At 44.0% G+C, this 17,185-nt stretch overlaps 2 protein-coding genes across 4 annotated transcripts in view; one reads left to right on the forward strand and one right to left on the reverse strand.

Moving 5' to 3' along the window:
* Ipp (inositol polyphosphate 1-phosphatase) overlaps positions 1-1,918 on the forward strand; it is a 35,784-nt gene extending 33,866 nt beyond the window's left edge. For all 3 annotated transcript variants that reach the window (XM_089545577.1, XM_089545578.1, XM_089545576.1), the window contains 2 exons: positions 812-986; positions 1,268-1,918. In XM_089545577.1, coding sequence (XP_089401703.1) covers positions 812-986; positions 1,268-1,799 — 707 coding nt within the window. In that variant the 3' untranslated portion in view covers positions 1,800-1,918. The remainder of the gene's footprint in view (positions 1-811; positions 987-1,267) is intronic.
* A 9,661-nt stretch (positions 1,919-11,579) lies between these two features.
* On the reverse strand, positions 11,580-17,183 carry LOC149343060 (uncharacterized). Its single transcript, XM_089545579.1, has 3 exons — positions 16,698-17,183; positions 15,687-15,927; positions 11,580-12,175 (listed from the first exon to the last, which is right to left on the reverse strand). Exons 1-3 carry the CDS (start codon positions 16,828-16,830, stop codon positions 11,653-11,655), a joined length of 897 nt encoding a protein of 298 aa, XP_089401705.1. The 5' UTR covers positions 16,831-17,183; the 3' UTR covers positions 11,580-11,652.
* Positions 17,184-17,185: the final 2 nt, after the last annotated feature.

A 17,185-nucleotide genomic window follows, 5' to 3' on the forward strand; every position in this document is an offset into this window, starting at 1 on the left:
TTCGATGAAGGCGAAATTCTAGAGGCCCGTGTGCTGTGCGATGTCAGTGCACGTTAAAGAACCCCAGGTGGTCGAAATTTCCGGAGCCCTTCACTATGGCGTCTCTCATAGCCTCAGTTGCTTTGGGATGTTAAACCCCAATAAACCAACCAAACCAAACCATATGTGAGGTCATAATGTCTTAATCTTCAGGGACTGTGGCATCTGGAATGAAGTGGCACAGAGCAACAAGTTCTTGTGGTCTGGCACTGCTCAGAATATACCAGTCAGCTACTTTGAATGTAAAAGCACATGAAATACTTACAAAACATGGAATGTTTGTGAATTGGCAACAGTATTTGTTTTGAATAAAATAATGCAAATTTTAGTGCTGCTTTGCAAGTCATGACAGCACCTGAGGATTAATTTCAATTACTGGCATAGAATCCTTTGTGCACAATTGGTAAGAGCTTGCTGTTTTTGATCTACTGTAATCTTGCGTAATATATTCAAAGGCATGCTTAGCGCGAACACGTGACATACTGTAATTAAACAGCATAAATGAGCAGCTGTCCATGCTGGGAGCTCTGACTTTCCTTTCTGACCCAGGCTTTGATGTATATATAGTACAAACAGCGAAAGCGTGCATCGAAAGGTTTGATGTCTGGGAGGAAGTGGCAGCTGTTTATTGACAAAATATGTTCTGGTTACTGTGTCTGACGTATAATTGGTTTATCATTCAATGTTTTGAGTAATGTGCACAGTTTTATGAACATTTCTCAGCGTTTTTTTGAGGGGCCTGTGGTAATATGTCATCCTTGCTTGGTTTCAGACTCCACCTCGGAATACATTTCGGGCAAGTGGGGTGATGAAGACGAAGGCAGCAGCATAGTGAGCTCAGGTCTGCAGTGTGTCTCCGTCCTGATTGGCGTTTATGACCGGAACACTGGCTTGCCTGTGGCTGGTGTTGTGAACCAGCCCTTCCACCACCTCGATGACCAGAACAGGTGGGCACGTTGTGTATATACAGGACCTCCCATTTTTACAGCAGAAAGCTGTTTTAGGAAGCTCACTTAAGCCAGAAGTTTAGCCCCATCACAGGCACAGCTTGCATTCCCACTCGGCACTTAACAGCCAAGTGGGAATTAGAGGGAACAGACTCTGCAGTAACTGGCTGTCGTCATAAATTAGCAGCACACTCACACCCAAATGCCGTTCTTTCCGTTACGAAAGTGATAACATGCATCCTCATCATTTGTTATTCGGGTTGTCACTTGTGCTCGTGCAGACCTGTGGGGCGTTGCTACTGGGGCCTTGCCCTGGGTGCGCACCAGTGGCACAGCCGGCAGTTTGTGGAGGATGAAGACCCTGACCCCCTGCGGCGGCGTCACCACCCACGCGTCCTGCTCAGTGCCAGCGAGAGCAACGCCGTTGTGCAGGCGCTGGAGAATGCCGGCTGTGAAGTGCGCTTTGCTGCGGGCGCTGGGTACAAGCTTCTGTGCGTGGCACTGCTGCACGCCGATGCCTACCTGGTCACACAGGGCACCACCTATCGCTGGGACACCTGTGCGCCGCATGCCTTGCTCTTGGCGCGAAATATGGGTCTCTTTGCGGCCGTTGCCGAGGCCGGCGTCCCTTGGTGTGTGCCTGCGCCAGTCAGTTATGCTGAACCGGATGAGGATCTCCGCGACAGAGCCTCTGGTGCAGCTCTGTGGCGCAACAGCCGCTGCCTTTTTGCCTGCCGCAACTCGTTCAACTCGAGGCTTGTTTTTGATGCACTCAGAGCGTCTTCAATTGAGGCTACAAGTGGTGTGTCATAAACGATCATTTCAACGCAAGCCCGGAAGGCGCAGTGGTAGTGTGTGCGCAAGTCTTTGTGTCGATAAGCTGTAGGTCAAAGGCTGCCTTGTCAAGAGTTGGAATGTCATGTATTGTAAAGGTGTTGAAGTTGAAGTTGTTGAAGTTTATTTCTCGCTCTCAGTGGTACAAGTATTACTTACAGTATTACAGTATTACAAGTATTACAGTGGTACAAGTACAAGTATTACTGGGAGAGAGAGGACGCAGGGAAAAAAGCTGCTTGAATGCAGCTTGAGAGGCACCCTGCGCCCACACTGCTGAGGCAACGTATTGCCTCAGTTGCCCGTCATGCAGAAGCAGCATGGTGGCATGTGGAGTCAGATAAGTGTAGCAATACACAGGTATGGAAGCACATGGCTGGTATAGCAAGTTTTCAGAAGGCTGTACAAGTGACCGAGGTTTTGCAGGAAGAGCATGCAAGAAAGCCACGATATGCATTTATCACTCTGCTTGGCCTTCTGCTTGTTTGTTGCCTTTTGCGTCAGTTTGGCTGAAAACTGTAGAGATATATTCCACTAGCATGCATGACGGGTATCTTCGGCTGTAGATGGCTTACACTGACATCACGCAGCCGCCATGCTGGCGAACCTGGAGCACAGTGGAAATCTGCACATTTCTATAATCCGCTTATTATTATCTGCTCCAGCCTGCACCATGGAAACTGTGTGTGGTTCACTATTACAGTGTTAATGACATAACGTCACCACATTCGATGACTGCAAGGGTACATAATGCTGCCAAATGTACGGTGTCTTGGTGGCCTCTGTGGTTAGTTTTCATATTATGTCTGTGGTTGTTAATGGCATTTATCATGTGATGCTTTTTTAACTAGCGAGATGTTGCATGTCTTATTCACTTTTTTTTTCATGTCATTTGTGCATGATACAGGAGACAGGATGGTATTTTAGCACATGCACAAAGTAGGTGTGAGTGAGTGAATCAAGAGCGAGCAGCACTGAATGACACGTGCAGGCTTGTATTGTAAGCAACACGCTAGTATTTTTCACATTTCTTGTTCATCTTCTTGTATGCATACATGCCTGTGCTAGCTTTACTTTTTGCTACCTGTGCAGGTTTCAGTTCAAGCTGTTTTAATTGCACCACATTTTTTAAATGTATGAAGTGTACTGTCAGATGATTGGACCAAGCATGTGGGCTTGCATGCAAGTGCGTGTACAATTCTGATGTATACCACGCTTTTAAGCTTAGCTAAATAAGTTAAAAAGAGCCAAGCTGATGAGTCCTTGAGTATAACGATGGAAATAAGTGACAGAAGTTACCACATTTAGAAATCAGAAGCAAAGTGCCCATAAGCATGAGCATCGTGTAGCAATAGCGGGCCTTAGTGTTGTGCAAAAAGTAGTCATTACATGCATTCCGGGTGGATATCTGTGTGCTGCACATGTAATGCCACATAAACGTAACAGTTGTCTCAGCCATGTAGCAAGCTCATATGTGGGGCGCTGATAAGTTTAGGCTAGTTATGGCAGTCAGGTGACTGAGGCGTTGTTTGCCTATGTAAGCAAGGTGCAGTGCAAGGAAATTCATGCACCGCACCAGACTAGATCATTTGATTATGTCTCGATCGTGCTCCCAGTAATAAAGGTAACTGATGTTCTAGTCTGTTTGCTATTCTCATCCTTATACTCTCGTCTGCCATGTAGTACGCCCATTTTCAGCACCATTATTTCTCATTTTTATGATGCAATCAGTGGCTGGAGTTTGGCAGCAGCAACTATTACTGCATGCTTGGTACATGCCTTGGTACAGACATTTGTATGTACGCCATGCCCATATACCGAGCTGTTTTTCAAAGATGCTGTTACTTTCAAATGATGCAGTTTTTTGCCTCAGTGCTGTTGCTGCTAAATTTCTGTTGCTTGATTTCATTGAATAGAGCATACTGTGTATATATGACTGAAGATGCTATTTCTATTTTCCACACCGACCTAGCAATCGGTATACTCTATGGAACAGTATTCAGAATGATATTCTTGTCTCTGAGGTATGCAAGATGCACTCACAGTATAATGCAGAGAGGGAACTATTGGATTGCATAAAGAATGAACATTCATTTATGAAATCATAGCACAGCGGTATGTGGTTGGTACCGCAAAAAATGGCTCTAAGGATAATGGAGCCTCGAGAAAAAGTACGGCTGTGTGGTAATTCTAAAATTTGTTGAGAAAGTTTCAAGAAGTTACAGCTGGCCAGCTGATGAATGCAGAAGAGATCACTTGCGATATTCTGCAACACTGATAGCAACAATAACTGCCCCCAAGAAAGTGCATTAAAATGTCTATAGCTGTAAAGTCCTTTATCTTTTGCACCAACTAGCACATCGTGCTTCTTTTTGGCTTGCTGACTCTGCTTATGACCCAACTTCCAAAGCAGAGTTCACAGTGCATGCTTTTACCAGTGTGAGGTTCTGCTGATGTGACATGTTATGTGTGGAATGAAGGCAAAGCTTGTATTTTGATAGCATTGAGTGCATTGCAGCCAGTGGTGTGTGTAAGCATCACAGCGTTTGACAGGCATTCCCTTTTAATCACACAAAATGTGCTGTCGTGAAAGGTCTGTGGTTGTTAACAAAGTTGTTGCCTCTATCAACGTCACTGATAGCTACTCTGAAGTTATTGTCCCATCGTTGCTAAACAATGGTTTACAAAGGAATGAGAAGATGCCTTTGATACTTAGGCTCTGTGAAAAGTCACTGATGTTGTATCTTCTGGGTGACATGAAGACAACTTTGAGAAACGAGTGAGAGGAATGTTTGTGAACCTCCGTCATATTTATTGACTACCCTGATAGAATGCAATGTGGAGTGTACATGCACTAAAGATAGTAAACTTTAGACAGCCTGCACATGTTTATTAAGTGCGGTTTGCCTTTATAATATATAGTTAACCCTACAGATGCTAATTAATGACTACACAGAACTGGCATTTAATATGGGTGTTGTGAGTTTCTATGTAATTTGGACTTCCATAATTCATATTACGACTTACTGGCCCTTGTGCTGGAAGGAGCTTTCGATGGTACCCTACAGACTCCAGCATCTCAAGTATGCTAGAAGGATCACTTAACCAGTATTCCATGCCCCTTAGCATATGTTAAAGCTTTTGTACAAATTGTAGGTAGTTGTTTGAATGTGACTCATTTTTTAAGAGATATTTCTGCACAATTTCTCACTGTGGGAATGCACACATTGACAAGATATATTAGGTCTGTTGTAGTACATGTTATACATATATACTTCTATTTCGACCTTGAAACAACGGCAAGATTTTTCTTGCGGGATCATCTGCCACTCAGTCTACCTGTGCCAGGTTTAGAGTACAGGAAAGAAACAATGCCAAATTGAACTTATAGGTAGCAGTTTCTTTTTTTTGCCTCAGTGTACAGTGTTCTTTAAGCAATTTCTGCTGTTATTTTTTAATTGTGGTCATTTTAGCAAGAATTGTTGAAGTAAAAAGATATTTTCACGGCTTCATGATATAACCGAGTGTGGTGCCGTGGTCAGGACAAAATAACATCTGGTAACAGCGCATGAGGTAGCCGTTATTGCGTTTGTTTTTTGGTTCTCTAACTGCTCTTTGCTAACGGCATCAGTTTAATCGCCAACACAGCTTGAGCCTTCTTGTAGCTGTTTTTAGTTCATTACCTGATGTACCCGCCACCAACTGATATCGCATGTAACATGCAGTCTCTTACATTTCCACAACTTTTATAATGCCACTTTTTTGTAGTCTGAAGGCACTAGCGAGAGCAAAGATGCCATAGACACAGTATTAGCACTTCGTAGGCTGATGGATGCTCATTCAGAAGTTCACTAGTTATGCGCACATTTATTTACATTTTGATGTTCGAGCATACATTTTGCTACTTCGTGTTTGTGATCACTAGACTCAACGTTAATGTTATTGTGCAGTGCCAACTGGGCTTGGCTTGCTGTCTAGAATTTTTTAGACCTATATACAAATTGCGTAATATATACACATGTTCATATACACCAGTATTATATGCGAGATGTATACAGTGTCAACCTTATTTACCTTGTTCTGGCCTCTGTAGTGTACACTCGTTGAACGTTTGTTGTTGTCACTGTGATGTGTGTGTTGTAGTTTGGTACTCATGTTGTTATTTGGGTTTATTTACAAATTTATACAGTTACAAGTCTTTACATTTGTTGTTGAATATATAATAACAACCGCAGTTGCCCGGTTTCCACATTTCCGGGATACAGAGGTCAGGAACCGCCAGTTTACCTGCACATTTTTCTGTGAAAAACTTCCTGACAAGCAAAAAAAACTGGAATTGCAAGTAAGCATCAGAGAGGTTTGGAGATAGTCTTGAAGGGCTGAAAGCCACAAATTACTGCACATGGTTTGTGGACTTTGTAATGTTGATTATGAGCCACACATTGCTGTCCGAAACTGTGGTATGAAAAGCGGTGTCTTTATATCCAACGAAACCCTTGCTTTGTGAATGATTGTTTGCTCGCAAACTTTTTTACTGAAAGGACTGAAAGGCATGTTTTGAAACTGTGTGAAGGTGCTATCAGCATAAACTGAGATGTGCACATCACAATGCATGGCTCCCAGTACAGGTTCTATCTCCTAGCTCTAGCCTTGCAAGCATACTAATTACTGTTTTCACAATATGCTAACTTTTAAATGTCCACACAAGAGGAACGCTTGAAAACAGGCATTTGGGATGACTGAAGATTTGCATCCTGCTCATACCTGCCATGAAAGGGACCATTTTTAATCTGTTTTAAAATTTCCTAACTAGAGGAACATACTTAACAGCACGTTTTTATTTGCCAAATGATGGCTCTATGATGCTGAGAATGAGAGTACAGGCATTTGCATTGCATCTTGATGGCATTTGAAAGTATCAAATGTTTCTGTGGTGCTCAGTCAACTCAAATGACATTTGACCTTAACGCCACAGTAAAACTTTGTGTAGCAGCTCTAAACCAGCAGTTGAGTTGAATGGAATTCGATTTGACGGCATTTGAAACACCGGCGTAGCATGCATGTAAGACACGCCTCTTTCACTCCTGTCCTACATACATGTGTGAGGCCAGTGTTGGAAGATGTGCTTTGTACGAGGAGCCATTGCACTATGGTGTTCATGTTTGTGTATGCTAATGGCACTTTAGATGAGAAGTCCACTATGGGATGAAGAGGTGGGTTTTTACTTGCTGAAGAAAACAGCCAGAGCACGTTTGGGTAGTTAATGCGGACAACTTGCATTTATTACCTTTTTTTTTCTTGAGCTCGTACGCCTTATTTCGGCTGGTAAGCCTCAATTGATCGGTCTGATCCCAGGTACAGTGGTCATATTTTAAGTGAAATGTAAAAATTACGATGTACCAATGTTTAGGAGCACATTAAATTAATCGAGGGCCTGTAGCCCACAGTGTTGATTTCACCTACGACAGCTCCATCTGATTTTTGTTCATAGTGAAAATAGATTCTGTAGCTCTGTCCGGGTATGTCAATGTTTGTCTGGCAGCAATAAATGCATTTGTTGTCAAGAAAATTTCGCTTAAAAATTTTCCTGCCATTAGATTCAAACTCTTAATGTTTACTCTGAAAAGAACTCCATGATCACCATTTTGAAGTGAACTTTTGAGGGAAAGTAATGGCTTTGTTGTTAGAACGCAGTGATCTATCAGTACAGGCCAAATTCAGTTTGTCTCGGAGTCCCTTTAAACATGAGGTGTGCATTTACTCATACCACACTGGCCAATGCATACACAGTGTGTGAACACCGCGATTCATCTTTTTAGAAAAGAAAATTTCTAAGTGAAATGAGGTCAGTGCATACATTTTCAGGTAAATGATGTGTAGCTGCAGACTCTGCTACAACTTAACTCCCAAGTCCAGTGAAAAGATTCCTAACAATATCACTTTCTTCTTTCTCACCCTGTCCATTGACCACAAAAACCAATGGAACAGTTTTTCTCTGAATGAGTGCGCACGCTGTGGTTTTACTTGTAGTTCCTGTCTGTGCAGTTTTGCTATGGAACTTCACTAAAGTGTTCTGCAATCACCACCTTCTGTGCAGTGTTGCTTTTTTATTGCATGATGCATCGTCATTCACGATGCATTGTGCTTTGATTTACCTCCGAGGATTACTGCTGCAGCTGAGTGAGGTCATCTGCACAACTGCAGCTTCTGTGGAAAAAAAAAAATAATGCAAGGCCCACCATGGCTGCAGCGTCCATCCACTGCTATCCAACAATGTAAAGCAGAGGAACCTTGTTGCGTTGTTTCAGCCACTTCAATTTTATTACTGCTGCTTCATTACTGATGACTTGGCTCATTAGCAGCTTTATGTCCTCCAACAATAAGAGATGTGGCATTTTGCACGCTTTTCAGTGCTACTTCGGTCAAACCCTCTGTGCACTGCGCTCATCACAACATTTGCATCTATGCAGCATCTACATGCTGCAAGCTGTTAGCCGAATAAAAATTGGCAAATATGACAACAGCCACGTGGCTACTCATGTGTTCACAAATAGGTTCAGGTGTATACGAAATAGTGCAGCAATGAATGCAGGCACCTTATCGTTGTTTAAAGTGTTAAAGCACACAGAGCGGTGGCATGACTATAATCACACAGTTCAGCAGTGAGTTGCATGGTAAATTCTAGGCCTTAAGATTCACATGCACTAGCTGACGGGCTATATGACATATTTTACCTTGCCACCGCGGGGGCTCAGTGGTTGCGGTGCTCTGCACCTGACCCGAAAGACGCGGGTTCGATCCCGGCCATGGCGGTCGCATTTCGATGAAGGCAGACTGTTTGAGAGGCCCGTGTACTTTGGTATGTCAGTTCACGTTAAAGTACCCCAGGTGATTGAATTTTTATGGAGCCCTCCACTATGTTGTCCCTCATAGCCTGGGTCACTTTGGGACGTTAACCCCCCATAAACCAATATTTTATCTTGCCACCGCAACAAGCAAGCTTCAGTGAAGTGGTTCTAAGAAATTCGTCTAAAAGCCTGCTTTTTTTTCTATTGAAGCTGGCTTCTTCTAGTGAAAAGATAAAATATTATTCATACAGTCCAGTGGATGTGCAACACAGTGATGGAGGGCACTGGTACTAAGCCATGGCGCAGCATCTCTGTATTCACAGCAATTGCTAACTAAAGTGCAGGGAACGAATGTATGCACTGCCAGAAATTGCAGCTTGGTCTCTCAAATGAAAGCGCAGTTGTTCTTTCAACTGAACAGTGTGCTCAGCTAGCAGTGTGTTATCCTTCTTCAGGACTTCTTGATCACAAGTAAGCACTGCCTTATGCAAAATGAGTCCGCCGCGGTGGCTCAGTGGTTACGGCGCTTGGCTGCTGACCCTAAAGACGCAGGTTTGATCCCGGCCGCGGCGGTCGAATTTCGATGGAGGCGAAATTCCAGAGGCATGTGTTCTGTGCGATGTCAGTGCACGTTAAAGAACTCCAGGTGGTCGAAATTTCTGGAGCCCTTGACTACGGCGTCTCTCATAGCCTGAGTCGCTTTGAGACGATAAACCCCATAAACCAACCTTATGCAAAATGACATTATAAAAATGAGTGGGTTTTGTGAAGCAGCGGCAATCACACACACCTTTTACTTCAGTATTTGCCGTGCAGAGCTTTCCTCTCCGCAACAACTTTTCTAGGCAATGGAGCAAAAGATACAGATCCGTAACATGCAGTCTCTTCCTGTGAAGTGCAGTACAGTTCCCAGTTGCAGTTAACAGCTTTCTTTTAAAACATGGTAAATTGGGAATGCTCATCATCATCAGCCTGACTACTCAGCCTACTGCAGGACAGAGGCCTCTCCCATACCTCTCCATTTAACCCTGTCCTGTGCCAGTTGTGGCCACCCTATCCCCGCAAACTTCGTAATCTCATCTGCTCACCTTTCTTCTGCCCCCTGCTACACTTGCATTCTTTTAGAATCCAGTCCGTGACTCTTGAGGAGCATTGGTTATCTTTCCTTCGCATTACATGCCCTGGCCAAGCCCACTTCTTCCTCTTGATTTCGACTAGGATGTCATTAACCTGTGTTTCATCCCTGACCCACTCTGCCCGCTTCCTGTCTCTTAGCATTCTGCCTATCATTTTTTTTTTCCATAGCTCTGTACGCTGTTTCTAAGTTGAACCCTTTTCGTCAGCCTCCATGTTTCTGCCGCAGAGGTGAGTACCGATAAGATAAAGCTGTTATATACTTTTCTCTTGAGGGACATTGGTAAACTGCCATTCATGATATCTGAGAGAACCTAGCATATGCGCTCCACCCCAATCTTATCCTTTATTTCCCTCTCATGATCCGGATCAGCGGTCACTACCTGCCCTAAGTAGACATATTCTCTTGCCGCATCCAGCACCTCGCTGCTAATTGTAAAGCGTTGCTCCCTTCCAAGACTGTTTAAAGTTACTTTGGTTTTCTGCATATTAATCCTTAGACCAACAGTACTGCTCTACCTGTCTAGCTCACTGATCATATTTTGCAGTACATATTTTGAGTGACTTAGCAAGGCCATGTCATCAGCGAATCGCAGATTACTAAGGTATTAATCCAGGCCTCTGAATACCTCCTGTAAACAGGAGTATTGGCGAGATCATGTCTCCCTGTCTGACACCTTTTCTTATGGGAATTTTATTGCAGACTTTATGGAGGACTATGGTAGATGCGCAATCATTATAGATATCTTCCGTTATTTTCACATAACACTCTTCTACACCCTGATTCCGCAATGCCTGCATGACAGCTGAGGTTTCCACTGAGTCAAATTCTTTCTCGTAATCAATGAAGGCAATATATAGGGGTTGGTTATATTCTGCTCATTTCTCTATCATTTGACTGATGACGTGAATATGGTCTATTGTCGAGTATCCTTTATGAAAGCCTGCCTGATCATTTGGTTTATTGAAGTCTAAGGTTGTTCTGACTTATTAGCGATTACCTTAGTAAATACCTTTCAGGCAACGGAGAGTAAGCTGATCGGTCTATAATTTTCAAGTCCTTGACGTCTCCTTTCTTATGGATTCAGATGAAGTTAGTGTTCTTCCAAGCTTCTAGTACGCTTGAGGTCATAACAGTGAGCTCCAATTTCTGAAGTAAAAAATGCCATTTCCCCTCATCTCAGTAGTATCGAAGGCAAAACACACAATCAAGCAGAAGTTGGTGGATTAAAATCGAAGCAAAAAATCAAAAAGAATGTCTCAGTAATCCAAATCTAAAACGGTATACGGACGCATGCACAACTAGCACTTGTTCCTTAGCTTGCTACTGCAGAGTGCACAAGATCAAAGCACACAAAGTACTGGCCACAACAGCTCCACCAGAATATTGTTTTTCTTAACGACACCTTAGTGAGCAGCAAACCGAACGCAAGTCTTATGCAATATAAACACAATGCGACCTGACACTCATAGCAATGCATGTGTTCATTTGCACGTTCATTTTCTCTGGCTGTCCAGACAAAGCTCGCATTCACAACAGCGCAGAGCTCTCCATAAGGGAAGTTTTCGATTTATTTAAACCAGTTGTAATGCCTGGAACAGTTTTTTTTTTTTCAAGCAAAAGTTCCACTGAGTTTCCATTACTGTTTCTTGTGTCAGAATTCAAAACGTGTCGGCAATCAAGCTTTTCATGCACACATTCTTGCAGTTCATAATCAATGCCTGCCAAACTGCAAACACTGACTTATCTACCTCAGTGACCCACCGAAACATCCCATCTCATCTGACAGCACAGTCTTCATTAAAGAGAGAGCAGACATCCAACTATATGTGCACCACACGAAAGAACATCATGTCCCACGAGGTTCCTGACTACTACGAATCTTTGTTTTCAGCCAGCAGTTTTCAGTGAGTGCATCATTGAGCTGGCCCTGCAGTTCGCTGCACCTCTGCTTGAGCAACCTGATCTCATCGCACAGGGCACCCAGTGTCACTCCCGTCAGTGCAGTCTGTGTTCCAAACGTCCTGCATTCCTCAATGCACAGTGCACGTTGGTCACTCGGAATGCTGCATTCTTCTTCCACGACTGAAGACTGCTGCTGTTCATGTGATGCTCTCTTAGCTGGCACAAGGCACAAAATGGCGGGACGCCGGGAATCTTGTGACGCTGGCACGCACCTGTCATTTTGTTGCCTGGCAGGCTCAGTTCGGCTAGTGGTGCGCAGTGGTTCTCTAACAATCACTTTTGTCCGACACTCGGTTGTTTTTGTGCTGGCACAGCTTGTAGTTTCATTTGTGCGTTTCGATGTTTTCCCTGCGCAGGTCTCTCTCTTCTCAGTTGCTGGAGCATCACAGAGAAGGCGTTTCTTTGACCTGAATAAAAAAAAAAACAGGAGGGGAGGGGTGGTCACAGGAGTTGTAAAAACAAACACAGCCTGAAACACTCAAAGTTTCACTCATTACTGAACTGTTGGCAGCTTCCTCTTTGTTCTTTAAGCACGTTTTGTGGTGAAACACCTCAACCAAAAGAATTCAGGCCATCCTGAGGTAACTGAACTGAGCCCAAAGGCAGGGCAGCTAGAAATATAGAGGCAACCGCAACTCAATAAAGAAAATTAAAAACGATGAAAGGTACTGCACAGTCGAGCTTGCAAACATTTAACAATTGAGCCTGTAACCCGACGGACTGCCACTATGCTATAAATTTCAAGCCATTAAAGCTCTTAATTATACAAACGGGCACTAACCACAGAAGACTGCCACAGAAAGTTCTGAGGAACGCCTGCTATGGGAAGCACTTTTTTTGCCTAGCTCTTAGTCTTCACATTAGGAATAAGAACAGCCAACCACTCGGCTAAAATTATCACGGAATCTTATACTGTATAGTTTAAACTGTGAACTACTGTTCAAGACTAGGTGTTTGGGAAAAAGGTGAAAATCAAAAACCAGCATTTTTTGCATTACTGCTGAAAAACAAAGATATCAAAGGTAACACTAACATTAAGCAGTACTTGAAGTGACGAAGTCAATTTATTGCTGGACTTTGTTTTCAGATGCTAATATTCCTCCTGTTCTTTGCCTAGGCTACGTAACAAGTTTGCATGTTGGCGTACCACTACAAAGAACAACGAAGTGTGACAAAGTGTTGGCACGTGTTACACTACTGCAATACCAATGAATCTAGCCTTTCATATTAAACTTACCCAAGCATGTTGCTGGCGTTTGTCTACCTGAATAGTGAAAAGTTCCAGTAAGGTGAAAGTGCTTACCGCTGCAACAGCATGTGAGTATCGAGCGTTAGCAATATCGAACGAATATTGCGTCATTAGCAATCTTCGTTATATCCGGTACAAAATTTTTGTTACATCCGGATTTTTAATGCCAACGTATACAGTGCAAGAAGACCAATCGTTTGACACCGCTTTGAATGTCCTACATCAATAAGTTTGGCTGTAATGGACATTGCAAGTTTCAAGAAGTCGCAGTTTGGGGAACGAAAGGTCGTCAGTGCAAATCCCTATTATAGGCTACGCTTTGATCGACTCGTAATGTAATGCTCCGTAATGCGCTGAATCGTTTGATACCACTCCAAACATTCTACGCCAATTAGGTTGTACACAATCTGTGTACCATTAGTACCACCCACTGGTCTCACTTGATTGACCTTGTAATACATACTAACACGACCTTGAGTAATGCAAGCATTAGAGCTAAAGCTCTCAAAATGAAAAAGAAAAGATAATGAAAAAAATGAGTTGTGCAGTCGCAGCTGTCGTCAGGCAAGCGAGAGGGATGCAACGAATGAAAATGATGATAAAGAAAGAAATCTGCCCAGGACAAGTGTTTGTTAACATCCTGTAGCCGAGAATGGATCGGACCAAGAATACTTAGCAAGCAGCTTACTGCAAAGTTCGATATCGGCCGCTTACTAATACATGTGCTCCCTCCATACGTTATAGGCATAGAACACTACTAAAGACAAGCATCCAGCATCTAGTGCACATTCGAATGACCAGGGCTGCGTAGCTACCACAACAGCGCTTATCACATCAATGCCATGTGATGAGAATGTATACGACAAGGAAACCTACACGCTCACGAACAGTACACTTGCTCCTTTCGCGTGAATCAAATGCCCTTTCTTAACTCTTTATCTTTCCAAAATTCACAGTTCAAAAGGAAATCATCGCCTCACCACAAGCCACAGCTGGGCACCACTCTCGTGCTTGATGATAAACATATAGTGATAATTCGTGTTTCTATTGCCAAACTGTGTCTATATTTAAGCAGAGGCAAAAGCAGCATTAGTTGGGGACTCTACAGTAGTGCAACCTGGACCAACACAAAGAAATTTAGTCGTGCTAGATGACACCCAATGTCACTGGAATATGAAGCATGAGCCTAAAGTTACTGGAAAGAGACTTCCCTGTCTTAAGCATGGATACTCACTGTGTTGGTCAGTGGCACCATTAGTAAAACGAACTATAATCGAAATGACGGGACCATTGCATAAAGCGCTCTTTGCTCACACCGTGCATTTCTGTGATTGTGGTCAACCTGTTTTACCATCAGCACTATGACGACACGAAGGAACAACGAAATCTTGTCAAAACTTGTTCTGAGCTCAGAAAGATGGTGGTTGACATGTATAAATTTTTGCAACACCAATTTTTACAAAGAGCACAACATCTAATGATAACGATAGGTACAATAAACTCAACAATGACTGCATACACAATTACGCATCTCTTTAGCAAAGGGGAGGGGGGCTTATACAGCACGTGTTGCCCAGAGGTCGGACAATGAGTGTGAGCATTTTGCTGTGATGTTCTGAGACTCCTCAGAGAAGAGAGGTTTGACAGAAAATTCCTAAGGTGTGGAGCAAGTCATTGCACCGCGACAGAAGAGAGGTGCGCATCAGTTCTTGCCTTACACGTACACAACCATTATTGATGACCCCCACCACGGTGGCTCAGTGGTTACGGTGCTCGGCTGCTGGCCCGAAAGACGCGGGTTCGATCTCGGCCGCGGCGGCTGAATTTCGATGAAGACGTAATTCTAGAGGCCCGTGTGCTGTGCGATGTCAGTGCACGTTAAAGAACCCCAGGTGGTTGAAATTTCTGGAGCCCTTCACTACAGCGTTCCTCATAGCCTGAGTTGCTTTGGGACGTTAAACCCCAATAAACCAAACTAAACCGAACCATTATTAATAAAAGTTGGTATTAGAAGCACCACAGTAGTGAAAAAGTGTCTGGCAAGAGTACTGCTGTCTGCACTAGCTACCTGCCACGGTTGGTACACGCAAGTGCCATCTTCCACCTGCTTAGGATGGCAGGTGGCAAAGTGGGGACAGAGGAAATCCTCCTCTCTACTTGTAGAGGACAGGTTGGAAGGTGAAGAAAAAGTGTCTGCCGTCCGGCGGCATAGTGTTGTGTAAACCTGCCACCTGGCAGGCGATGAGAGACACCTGCCACGGTTGGTACACAGATGAGCTATCTGCCATTATATAAGAGAAGCAATTAAAAGCAAGGAGGAGACCTAATGGTAATGCGCTGTCCTTGCACAATGATAATTAAGTGCTCCCATTATTTTTCCTACCATGCTCACCTTTTCTGCTCTGTCTACAATTTTTTTTCAGTTCCCGAAAATGAAAACGGGGCCATAGAAAACGACCGTTTTGGCAGGTGGTGAAGTTGCAGGGATACTGCGCTATACTATGAAGGACATGATCGAAAATGATTCATATGGATGCATCCAAGCATTGACATTTCGCTGGCACCAGTGCATCAGTGCAGCAGGAGACTACTCTGAAGGAGGAAAAGATGGTGAATTTACGATGGAAGCGTAAACTTTCACATGGGTATTGTGAGCAGGAGTTACTCACTTTGGGCATGAAGCCACCCGAGGAAATGCTTCCGTACAGCGCTGCCGTGGCTGATCGATAGCCTTGGACCTGATGCGTTCAGCAGAGCGCTGCATGTAAGCTGGGTATCCTGGGAAAATGGAGGGCACTGCATTGGGCTTCAGGCGGCGACCCTTGGTGCCTTCCTTGTAGTCCTCCAGTCTGAAGTGAATGCTGCACACTTTGGCTGTCTCGTGTGGCTGCCACAGCGTCTTGTTTGGACCTGAAAAAAAAGAGATGCGTACATGCGCTGTAAATATGTGAACCCTTGCACAGCTGAAATGGTCCTCCACCATTGCGATTTATATCCCCATTGTCATATTACCAAAAAAGAGCTGAGCCTTCCTCGTTCCTGACATTGCTCTCTCTATAAATATTATGTATGTCTTTACTCTTTAGTGCCAACTCTTTCTTCTGAGGTTTCCCAAGAATTAAGATGCTGGCCGTATGTACACTAAACGAAAAGCAAGTTAAACAAAGGTACGGTTTCCTTTATTATCAGTCCATAAGCAAGAAAGGCAGGACAACTACTGTGGCCATTACGAGCTTCACCAATGCTGTTATTGTTCAACATCATGAAACAATCATACTATATCTTTGTTTTCCCCGAGGCAGCAAGGTCTACCCAGATGAAAATAGCACCTGCTCTCCCTGTATCTTTTGCTATTTCAGGGATCAATTACACGTGATCTCTAATCGCACAGCTCTTTCTGCAGACACCGTGAACTTCATAGCTTGCAGTCTAACCCATTTCTCCTGTAATTACATTTATTTCCAATGCGACAAGGGCTTGGAGGCACGGAGAGAGGACTCCGCGTTGAGACGGTCAACTAAGTACGGTATCAAAAGCGAATACGTGCACGTCGTTTGCGTGCAAATCGGGAAATCTAGATGCACCGAGGGACCTTCGTAGGATGCCTTTGTGACTCTCAGCGGTGGCAGCCGTTGCATATATGCGACAGGACGCGTCAAAGAAACTTGTCATCTCCTTGCCTTCGCGTGAAATCGCCTTTATCCATGCCTCTCTGATGTCGGTGACAGGAAATTCGTGGAACGACACACTCAGCTCACTCATGGACTTCGCCTTTCCCGCGTATGATGTGCAGAAAGGTACGCAGCAAGTCATTTTTTTTTTTCCTTTCTGTGCGCTACTTCAGTCCACTGACTGCCGTGCGCACAACTGTCATTTCTCACGGTTTCGGGCACGAACCGCTCGTGAAAAGTCCATACGACAGCACACCAAACACACCACCGAGCACGGTCGCACGACCACAAAGGCGAAACAGGCGCGCAAGGAGCAAAGAACTGGTTAACAGAAGTTCCGAACTCAAAGATTTTCTTTCACTGCGCGCTTTTGTTGAACTACAATGACGTTTATATATACTTATTGCGTGATAGCGTGTTGTCATATGGATTTCCAGGCGGAAGACGTGCCGTTGCCGCCGTTGCGACCTGTGGCCCCCTGGCGCCCACCACCAGCT

The sequence above is a fragment of the Amblyomma mixtum genome, chromosome 5 (assembly GCF_055824585.1).
Source record: "Amblyomma mixtum isolate Tamu chromosome 5, ASM5582458v1, whole genome shotgun sequence".
Lineage (NCBI taxonomy): Eukaryota > Metazoa > Arthropoda > Arachnida > Ixodida > Ixodidae > Amblyomma > Amblyomma mixtum.